The 12,108-nt window shown below is 40.0% G+C and overlaps 1 protein-coding gene across 1 annotated transcript in view; it reads right to left on the reverse strand.

The window, feature by feature from the left end:
• BIVM (basic, immunoglobulin-like variable motif containing) overlaps positions 1 to 12,108 on the reverse strand; it is a 219,415-nt gene that overhangs the window by 45,578 nt on the left and 161,729 nt on the right. The window contains exons 7-8 of the mRNA XM_086933329.1: positions 10,914 to 11,046; positions 1,678 to 1,761 (exon numbers count right to left, since the gene is read on the reverse strand). Coding sequence (XP_086789455.1) covers positions 1,678 to 1,761; positions 10,914 to 11,046 — 217 coding nt within the window. The remainder of the gene's footprint in view (positions 1 to 1,677; positions 1,762 to 10,913; positions 11,047 to 12,108) is intronic.

The raw sequence follows: 12,108 nt of genomic DNA on the forward strand, positions 1-12,108 counted from the left end.
GAGCAGGCCATACACTTGGCCTCGTCGTGGTCCGGCGACATGCATTTATTGCACACCGGGTGCACGTCGATATGTGGGTATTTCGAGGCACACACCGGGCACCGTTTAAATGGACTTCGTTCCATGATGAAAGTAGGTTGGAGCGTCGTGTAGGCCCGTCCGCGCCGAAAGCACGCGAAAGGTCAGTGTTGGTTCGGAGCCGATGAAACAAACGAACCCGAACGATAGACAATACCGACGCGAGTCCTAAAGACCTTTTGGTCTCGAGCAAAGTAAGTTAAACAACTATCGATTCCGACAGAGGGAACCGAAACACATCCGAACCCAATGGCGGAAAAAAACAATCTGGGGATGGAGTCGATGCCCATGCGCACTGTAGTCCAGGGGAGGAGCCACCTATCTCGTGATACTTCGAAGACTCTTCCAGGACAACAATGTGCAATCATCCGGACCCAACACTAGGCGGCGATCTATGCACAGATATGAATTCAGCAGCCCACATGCCTCGAACATAGAAAAAGATTGCAGAGGCGGTCGGCCAAAGGGTACTTAACAAAGGCGTTTCCTAAAGGCTGTCTCTTCCATCACCTTTTAAGCATTGACATTCTCCAATGTTGAAGACTGAAGATCAAAAGCCCAAGGCCTTCAGAGGTGGTGGGTGACTAGAGAATTAAGGGCCCAGTGTTGAGTAAAAGTGGAACGTGTTGCATCCAGGAGTTGAGTCCAGGAGACCCATTTATACACATCCAAATTCAATAGCAGAGAAAAGCAATAAAACAATGGAGTTGGTGCCATGGGCATTGCCTACAAAGGGAGGAGTCACTTAACATCCCGTAACTTGAAAGACTTCATCAAACAAAAACAACTGCTACTGTCCAACCCAAACAATAGATGGCAGGAGTATGCATAGTATGCTACAAACCTATTGGTATCCCTACTTTCCCTCCCCTTGATTTATCTTGATCACTGTATACCTTTTTATTAAATCTTAATTTGTGCACATCAGTAAGTCTCGAAATGCCTTAATGTTTCAAACTGTTCATGTAAACACTTGTATAACGTGATTTGCCACCAACTGGGTCCTTTAAGGCCTGTATAAAAAATAAACAAATTCTACTTTGACTCCTAATTAAACAGGCAATCCTTCATAATATTTTCATGTTTCCTTTCTACAGCAGTGGAAGTCAATAGCCAACAAGGAGTAGTCAGGTGCCTATGTGTATCTATTGCACTACAGGAGTTTAAGATAGCAGAACAGCAATCTATCTAAATGTTCACAAACAGTATAAAACAGAACTTATCTGCATGACTGCATGAATTCATTTCTACTATATGGTTTGCAATCTATTTTTCCAAAGTTGCCTTAGGGTGACATTGTATTATAACAAATCGCATTCTCCTATAATATTTAACAAAGAGGGCACTGAAAATAACTTCTGAGCTCCTTCACTTTTTGTCTAATTTCTATACATGATTCTGAAGCTCCTAGTGCATGATAATGCCCTTACAGCTTACAGACACCTGGTCCAGAAGAGGTAGTGCTGTAGGGCTATCTATGAACACAACAACTTTAGTCAAAAGAAAAAATGTCGAGGTACTGTAAAGAAAACTTTAGATGATTATTTTCAGTGGTTGGGCTGATTAGACTAAAATGATAATAAAACAATTTGAACTCACTTTTTGCAGTGGATTGTAGGGTGCTTTCTACTTGGTTCTCCTATCAGGATCCAATGTTCCACTTCATTTTGCATGAGAGGACCTCTGTTGATCAAAATATGAAACTTGTTTTTTTTGTTTATCGTTATATTTATATTTACTTTACTTAACAAGCTGCAATAAGTAAGTTAACTTTGGAGTTATTTTAGAAATATGTCAATCTGTACATGTTAAGTTCAGTTGCTGAAAAAGCGGGCTTTCATCTACCTTAAGTTTCTTCTCTTTGGTAAGTTTCTTTCCAATAAAAAAAAATACATTCTAAATAACACATCTGTATTATGCAACCAATGTACATAATAGGAACATCAGATCATTTCCTCACAGAACAATAGTGAATCAATTTCAAATGTTAAAAAATGAATCCACTTTCGAAAACAGCTCTTTATGTTTGTAGGCTTCTTAAGATGGACATAAAAACTTTCAAGAGATCTGCATAAAGATATGCCTCTAGGTATCTTGACAAAAATAATCAGAGCATCTACTTCCTAGTCTAGGCATACCTTCCACATCTATGTTAAGACAAAATACAACTTTCTTCTCAGACTGCCAATAGTGTTAAAAATCTGAGTCTGATTTTATAGTCAAAAGCAACTTAATATGTTGGTAAAACTTGATTGATCAAAGGGCAATTCAGAGTATTCATATATACTAGTGGAGTGGAATTGGCCCCACTCGTCTGCGATTCGCTACTTCTCCTAATCACTTCCTTTTCACCACCAGTGTTTCCCAGCCTTCTTTATTCGGCATGCGCCCCAATCCCCCCTCCTTAATTGGTTCATGGTAAAACTACCAAAAAATAAAGGTACTGTACCCATATTGACTTACTCTGCAATTCTTTTTTCACTCAACCAATTCTTCTAGTATATTTATTTGCAGGGACTTATCACTGACTCCGTTCTTGAGAATTGTCAGAAGCTATGAGACTCGTTTACTAATTTTTCTGATCTGCACTCTGAACTCAAGAAGAGTTTTTTGTTTTTTTTTCATACCATTTTTTCATCAGGTTAGGTTTTTCTCTTTGAAATTTGTCCCCATGACCTACTAAATTTGGCAATGGTTTGCCCCGATTTTGCATGGACGTAGGTTGATGGGGACCACCGCAGTTTTAGTTTTGATGATCTAGTTTTACAGACTATTGCTACAGGAGGAGTGCTAAACCTTGAGCAAATCCAACATGTTTCTGTTATGAGTCATGCAAAGTAGTATATCCTAAAGCCAGACTATGGTAAGAATCTCTGTATTGGGGTTTTATTATGTATGTAAACATTTGATTGTTCATGGAATTAACTGGGTTTTCAAAGTTGCAAAAATATTGCTATGAGATACATAACACAAGAGATCTGAGACCGTAATGCAACATCGAAGATATCTTCCGAAAAAAAACATAGTAAGTCCATAAACACTTAAAAAATATTGAAAAAGCTAATCAAACAGTCTCATAGTTCAAGTGTAATTAACAGGGCACATGCATTTTAACAGCACCCGCTAAGGCACGTGGAAAATAAATCTACAACGTTCATAAATACACTATGATGTCAACCAGAGTACCATGAAAAGGGAAGTTTTTTTAAAAGATCTATTGATATAAATCTCTACCAGGGAAGAGTAACTAAATTTTTCCTGACTATTGGCATTTAATGAATGTTGGGAATAACAATGATTTAAGGGACTGCCATTCTATTATAAACTTTTGACTGGATGTTCAAGCATTAAGACATTTAAATTAAAACGTTGTCTGTTCAAAGAAACGATATAGGCACGGTGGAACGTAAAATATCTTACATTATTAAAGTGTTTATGTTTAAGAAATTAACGAGTTGTATATGGTCACCTTGGATCAATAAACTGACACATAATGCTGTAACAAATGTGCATTTCCCTAGCATCCTAGTGAATTATCTGCACCCAGAAGCAAAAGGCTGCAGAATGCCATAGGCTTTCAGGTGTAAGGCCAGAGCCTAGCTCCAGGCTTCTAGGTGCTCGTATCCCAAAATTAAAATCTCCTATGTAGTTGGCATCCTTAAGTATCACCTGCTCTGTGATTAAATTATAATAATCTGATTATATTGTAGTGATGCATTCCCATTTCTGCAGTTTCAAGAGCTATAAACACGAGGTATTATATCAGTATAATCAAATGTTATGGTACCCGCTAATTATCATCCTCAGAAGGGTATAGGGGATGTGTTGGCCCTGCCAGCAGATCACATCAATTCTTATTCCACATGCAAAATGAATCCTGCAATGAAGAATTTTGGAGACAAAAAGGAGAAAACAATAGCCCAAAGATAAACAAATGTCCAACTCACACAAAACGATGTTTTAAACGTTTTTAAAAGTAGAGGAAAAGACTCTACTATTTATTCTGAATAAAATTCCTCATCATGATACAATATACAAATATACAAATTTGGAAAAACAGGGGGTTACCAAAGGGTAGAGTGCATAGAGTGAGAAATTGGTGCTCGTGTGGGATAGAAAAGGACCAAGAAGGTCAAGAGACGGTAAATTCCAAATGTTTCTTGAGTGCAAGGTTAAATAATCCTTGGAAAGATTCTGGAGGAGCCTGCCCTCAATGATTATATCGCAAAAAATGTCATTCTTTCTCGCTATATTACGGCGAACAGTTCATCCGTTGCTCTTATTTTCCAAGGGGGTGGGGGACAGGGGCACAGAAGATGCAGGCTCCAGGTAGGGGGAAGGATTGTCGACGTTTCGACCCAAGGATAAGAAGGGCAGTTGATATCCTCATGAACGGGTCTTCATCAGGACGGGGTGGTGAAGGGAGGGAGCTAAGTTACATTGAATTCATGTAACCCCAGTGGTGTGGGCGGACACCTGTAACAACAAATGTTCGGGCTAAGTATCTCAAACCAACAACATGAAGGTCAAAACTGGATATCAGTACTCCAAAGGCACTCACCCTTTAATGGTGTGCCATGTGCGAAAAAATCAATGGGTTTTTTGAAAGCCGTCCAAACGTGCTCTCGGGTACTGGAGAGAAAGGAGAACACATTGCCATCAATGCTGTATTCCCAAAGTTACAAATAAACATGAAACATTGATTGGACCAAGACGTAACTAAACAACATTACACAAAAAGCGCTTGGAAACGCTGGTTACACTCACCCTCGCTGTCAGTGGCGGCGGGTGGGTATTGATTAGTTTGTCGAACAGTTTACACGCTGCGTCTGTGGGCAAGAGTGTATTGTTAGCCAACTGGTTTACGAGTCCGAACCAGAGGGTTAGTCTGAAAATGACGGGAGCGTGTTTACAAACATACCTCCTATGTCGGACTGCGCGGGCTGTCAGTGGGGCTCTGTCTGCTGGCGACTGCTGAGAGATGCTCAGACGGCGCCGTCTAAATAGTAGACGTGACGGCAGCGTGCACGCCTCTAAGGCTCACGCTAGAGCCGGGGTGGTTGCCTAGCAACACCTAATGTTTGGAGTGAAGACAGACTCCGGGCGGATCATGAAGTTTAGGGAGACAGAGTAGACATTAAAAAGCTGTATGCAGTTAGAATTTTACAAAGTACATATTATATAGTACATCAATACAGGATGTGAAATGAAATATACACATATCGGTCAAATAGCTACATACAGTTTTACATAAGTGTCGACTGATCACATGACCCGCATCATAGACTGGAAATGAAAGGATTGCTAGAGTCAACCATTGTACAAGGTATCCATTTGCCTCGTTGTTTCCTCATATTCATTTAGGCCCCGGTTAACCGTGTCAAATATATGCATCCATTTGCATTCTCTGATGCTTAGGGTGCTGGCAAAATTCCCACCCCTTACATTTACTTGAACTTTCTCCAATACCCACCATCTGATGCTCTCTGGTGGGTGATCAAAGGTCAAAAAATGTTCCACAAGGGGGGCACCCTGTACCTTACAGCGTATCCTACTTACATGTTGCAAAATACGAGTTTTTACTTTCTGTATGGTCTGACCTACATACAGGAACCCACATGGACATGTAATCGCATAGATAACACCAGCGGAATTGCAGTTGGTATGTTGCCACATGGTGTGTGTGTAGTTATTATGCATACACTGCTTGATTTCCAGAGTCATGGGGCAGGCTTTACATGTGCCACACTTGTAGTGTCCGACCACTGGTGGGGTGTTCCAGAGAGTCGTTTGCGTATTGATGGATTTACTCTACATTAACACCACCTGCACAGATGATGTCACATAAGATTCTGGCATTTGAACAAGTGGTAATGAGAGATATCAACCAGGTGCTGTCCAAAAAGAATTATACGAAATTCAATACCAGCAAACAAGAGAGACAGGCCCTACAATCACTAAAACAGAACCCTGATATTGTCGACACTTATGTAAAACTGTATGTAGCTATTTGACCGATATGTGTATATTTCATTTCACATCCTGTATTGATGTACTATATAATATGTACTTTGTAAAATTCTAACTGCATACAGCTTTTTAATGTCTACTCTGTCTCCCTAAACTTCATGATCCGCCCGGAGTCTGTCTTCACTCCAAACATTAGGTGTTGCTAGGCAACCACCCCGGCTCTAGCGTGAGCCTTAGAGGCGTGCACGCTGCCGTCACGTCTACTATTTAGACGGCGCCGTCTGAGCATCTCTCAGCAGTCGCCAGCAGACAGAGCCCCACTGACAGCCCGCGCAGTCCGACATAGGAGGTATGTTTGTAAACACGCTCCCGTCATTTTCAGACTAACCCTCTGGTTCGGACTCGTAAACCAGTTGGCTAACAATACACTCTTGCCCACAGACGCAGCGTGTAAACTGTTCGACAAACTAATCAATACCCACCCGCCGCCACTGACAGCGAGGGTGAGTGTAACCAGCGTTTCCAAGCGCTTTTTGTGTACTGTTGTTTAGTTACGTCTTGGTCCAATCAATGTTTCATGTTTATTTGTAACTTTGGGAATACAGCATTGATGGCAATGTGTTCTCCTTTCTCTCCAGTACCCGAGAGCACGTTTGGACAGCTTTCAAAAAACCCATTGATTTTTTCGCACATGGCACACCATTAAAGGGTGAGTGCCTTTGGAGTACTGATATCCAGTTTTGACCTTCATGTTGTTGGTTTGAGATACTTAGCCCGAACATTTGTTGTTACAGGTGTCCGCCCACACCACTGGGGTTACATGAATTCAATGTAACTTAGCTCCCTCCCTTCACCACGCCGTCCTGATGAAGACCCGTTCATGTGGATATCAACTGCCCTTCTTATCCTTGGGTCGAAACGTCGACAATCCTTCCCCCTACCTGGAGCCTGCATCTTCTGTGCCCCTGTCCCCCACCCCCTTGGAAAATAAGAGCAACGGATGAACTGTTCGCCGTAATATAGCGAGAAAGAATGACATTTTTTGCGATCTAATCATTGAGGGCAGGCTCCTCCAGAATCTTCCCAAGGATTATTTAACCTTGGACTCAAGAAACATTTGGAATTTACCGTCTCTTGACCATCTTGGTCCTTTTCTATCCCACACGAGCACCAATTTCTCACTCTATGCACTTTACCCTTTGGTAACCCCCTGTTTTTCCAAATTTGTATATATGTATATTGTATCATGATGAGGAATTTTATTCAGAATAAATAGTAGTCTTTTCCTCTACTTTTAAAAACGTTTAAAACATCGTTTTGTGTGAGTTGGACATTTGTTTATCTTTGGGCTATTGTTTTCTCCTTTTTGTCTCCAAAATTCTTCATTGCAGGATTCATTTCGCATGTGGAATAAGAATTGAATTAAGTTGTACAAACTAGTATCAAGAATTGTGTGTAGAGTTAACGTCTAGGACCACATTATCTGTAACGCTCAATACCCAGGTCCTAGGACTTTCTTTGGGTCACCCCGTATATAATAACGAGCAGATCACATCAGGCAGGTGCCAGTAACAAACATTTATTTTAACTGAATCAATCTGCTAGCAACAAAGTATTTCTTTAAGTGCAATTAGAGTGACCCAGTGTTATGAAAGCGGCTTCTTTTACAAGCCTGTTTAATGATGTGTTGAACTACTAGCCTACTTCGTTTTACACGTACATAGCTACCAATAAGGGGGAGGGGGTTTCTAAGAACTGTGTCACCCACACTAGTAACTCGATCAACACCTGCCGTCAAACTAACATGGCAACCTTGACAAGCCGATTAACGAAAACCGGTGCTGGGTGATTTTTTTGCCCAAAGCAGACAGATTGTAATCTAACTTTTATGATTGAATCAGTGATACTAAAAGATATTAGCGACCTCCACAGACGTAGTTGTTTCTTTTTGACCCTGGAGATAGAATGACTTGAAAATACCTTAGAAGAAGGGGAAACGTAGGAAAAGAGACTTACCGACTAGGAACTTTACCCTACAATTGGGAGAACTTACGAACCCCCCATCCAAGTGTAGTGTATATTGATGTTATGATGGGGAGAAGTGAAATGATGACAATGGCAGTATATTGAACCCAGTTATTTTAATACTGGACTTGCGTTGATTTAAGGATATTGGAAGAATCAGAAGAGAATTTGTTATTGATATTTGAGAACGGGAACGAATAGAGAAATGGAACTTAACTTGATCTATGGACGATTTTTGATCTTGAGAAACTGTGGATACTCCAGCCCTGAAGAAGTCAGTGTGTTATATTGTACACGACGAAACACGTGTTGGCTGTTGTACCATCAGTGTTGAACATTGAAGAAAGAAAATAAACAACAAGGAACTTCAACCTTTTGATTTATGGACATTTCAATTCATACTTTCTCCTTCCTTACTATAAGTGACTCTTGCCTGATAATTGTTTCTAGTTACGAACAAGAATGGACTTTAGTGTGCTCAGAGGTTAATGTAGTACATATATTCCCTAATTCTGTACAACCTACAGAATCAAGTGATACAAGCCAGACTACCCTTGCCCTGACCGATTGACCTGAAAAATGTGCAGAGCATGAGGATTGTCAAATGTTGCCAAAACATCGTAATTCCCTCCAGTCTCTGTTGCGCAGGAACATATCCCTGTCAACACTTGACTCATACCTGTATGTTCTTGGGTTTCCTGAGCATGGGGGTGAAAGATATGGAGCACTCACAATTGGTAAACATAGTGCAGTTCATTTAGGAAAAGCAAATCAATGCAAAATGCCACTTTAGGGTCCATGTCTGGTTTATAGACATCACCTCGAGGCTGTTGGAAACCTAACACAACCAGATATACATTCAAAACCTACACATCTTAAAGTTTTTATGTCTGAATGTCTGAATTTCAGTAACTGCATTGACTGGCTAGAAGAATACACTAAACACATGATGTTTGTGTAGGTATGTATCGCTGCCAATAGTTGACTCATGTCTTTTTCCCCTGGGTCATCTGAGTATGGGGGTATCAGACTTGTATGGGTTTCAAAGGTTTTGAGATGGGATTCACATACTAGACATCAGGGAATATATTTGATGAGGGGAGCTTCATTAGAGATGTCTGGACTATATGTGCCAGAGTTTGGGTAGAGCCCAGAGAAATCGACCATCTCCAAACCTTTCTGAAAACTAGTGTTGCAGGGGAATGTAGGATAGTCTGGCTTGCATGAATTCAAACACATTTGATTATCCAGTATTCTTTGCAAATGCAAATATGTGTAAAAATAATTGCAAATAACGTATGTTTCATAACAGAATACTCCAGCACTTCTGCCAAACAGCAGATATCCTACCATCCAACATTATCACAATTGTCCAATAAAAATAGTACCCTAGATTTATGGGTAGGCCTACTATGCAGGACCGTAGTATTGCAAAAACTTTGACCATATCAAGACCACACTGAATCCATTGGGTCAGTTTTGTACTCTTCGTTTCTGTTACGATAGGCCGACCCACACATTAGGTACTGTTTATCAGTAGGAGTGCAGGAAAGCTGGGTGCTGTGCACCACAAATTCCAAAAGTGTTCATCACTGAAATGTGGGAAAATGTAGTTTTTTGTTACACAAATTTGACGATTGTAGAGCCATCTATGCAAAGAAACTGTGGTGGAATCCACAAAAGCCATGCGACCTACAACTCTCCTGAATCACTATTTTTCAGAAATCTCTGGGGTTGGTAGGCTTCCATAGGTGCTGGACGACCCAGTGCCCAATCTCCTAACTACCACATCCCAATAATCAACTTAATTTGAAGCTTCTTTCTTGCTCTTTCCACTGTCATGTTCTTGTATCCCTCCTGTTTCAGGTGATAGGCAAACAACCTTGTGGGTATCATCTGTATGAAGAGTATAGCAGCAATGCAGAATATTCAGACATTTGTTGTAATTTATTAGATTTCTCTAGCTTTTTGGAAGCCTATTATAAGTCAGTGTCCACACTTGCATTATAGGTTAGTAATGATTCGGAGTAGAGCAAATGTCCCCTTTCTCCTAAACTCAGAATCGTGGGTACTTTTCGTAAATACATAGCTTTCATTCACCCGCAATCTACTTTAATTGGGATTTTATTACAAGTGATGCATGGTATGTAGACCTTGAAAAAACACTGCAAACAACAGAGTAATTACTAGCTCTGGGTATCATGGGTTTTTGACCAAACTACAAATACTATGCATGTCTGCAACAGGAAGAATCTGACAGGCATAATGGCAAATCATTTTTGTGTATCTGTCTTCTGTCCAAAATGTTACAGGTCAAACTCTTTAAACCATTTCTCTTTTTACCCTATATGTTTACCATTTTTTTTTTATTTCAAACGATTGGTCTCTTTGGGGAATCATTGAGCAAGCTACACAAATGACCTCTAACTAAATTTAGACGTGTATTTACTTTTCCGTATTGTAACTTTCTTGTTCCGCATTCTAACTTTCTTAGTTAGTTAGTTCGGTGTTGCAATATCCAATCCCACCCTCCAAAAGAGCAAAGTTGCATGCAAAACCCCATCTAGCAGACAATATACCAACACTCACAAAGGTGATGAACAAAGTTGAAGGACCTGCTATCTCACCTGTTCCACCCCCATGAATGGCACCAAACGTAAGATCCACAACTGAACATACTCGTACTGGTCAAAAAGTAGGAGGATAGAGCCACCCGCCAATGATCAGCTCTCCATGACACTCAACAACAGCAAAAGGCCAAAGAACCAGTTAAGCTTTATGCTAGAACATATCACAACATACCATCCACTAGTCAATAGTAATAACAAATCTACGCTTACCTGTATGCTTTACCTGCCTTTAGAGGAGTGGCTTCAAATCCAATAGGACAAAAATAGTGATTCTGGCAATGATAAATGTAAGCCATGGATTCGTCTTTTAATCCTTGTGTTAACTTTCCCAATGCGCCAATAGCTGCAAATAACAAGTATTGATTAATTAATTTCACAGCTCATGTAGTCTTTTTGTGTGTGCTTTCTCTCATGTTATATTTCCAGGTAGGTTGTGTGTGATGTACAATGCATTGTTAGTGTTAAAATAAACTGATTGATTGACATGTTTAGGGTCTGTATATCTATTTATTGATTAACATTAATACACACTTCCAAATTGGGATTTAAGGGTTCATTAAAAAAGCAATTCATGAAATTGACCAAAAGTCAGGCTCGGTTCAGACTAATAAAAAAAAGATTTATGGCCTCAGTACATCTCTCAAAGTGCATTAATTTTCCAATACCAGTGGTATGATTTGGCAGATACCTCGGTAGATTTAGGGTTAAACCTGACAAGTTGTGAGAAAATGTATTTGCCACAGGAAACATGATTTATTGTTCTCATACACCTCATGGGTTAAGAAATCATGTCACATTCATAAATGTATAGTTTAAAGACCTTCTAAAGAAAAATATAGGCCACTTTCATAGGTGAATGCCATTCATTGATAGGCATATTTGCAAGTGTAGTTGTGTAGATAGGCAAGTAGTTAAATGTGAGAATAAGTCAACAGTTGGATGGATAAACAAGTGCATGGGTGGATGAATAAGTGACTGAGGACACTATGGACATTTGCCACATCAATTGGTAATCCTTAGGCATATTCAGATTCCCACAATCTCGCATTACTCTTACATGCATGTTTGAATTTGCACAATTAATCAATTAAACTTACAGCAAGTTCAGACCTGCACTGTTATTTACCACATCTCAGAAAATGAACAATAAGTCCCTTATTACAGTTCTTCTCCAGAATATAGAGGCTTAACATGCGAAGGACTCTGAGAGCTCTACAATTACTACCTGACAGACTCACTTCAGCGAAGAGCGATATAAGATCTGATGTACATTACCCGAGACCACAGAGGGAACTGTTAAATTCTTTAGCGAATATTGTTTAAAAAAAATACATATATGGTTAGATATTACCCAATGGCGGTCGCCACTTGGGTAGGTATAGTTATGACCATGTTTCCATAGAAA

This window comes from Lissotriton vulgaris, chromosome 8, assembly GCF_964263255.1.
Source record: "Lissotriton vulgaris chromosome 8, aLisVul1.2, whole genome shotgun sequence".
NCBI classification, from domain to species: Eukaryota; Metazoa; Chordata; class Amphibia; order Caudata; family Salamandridae; genus Lissotriton; species Lissotriton vulgaris.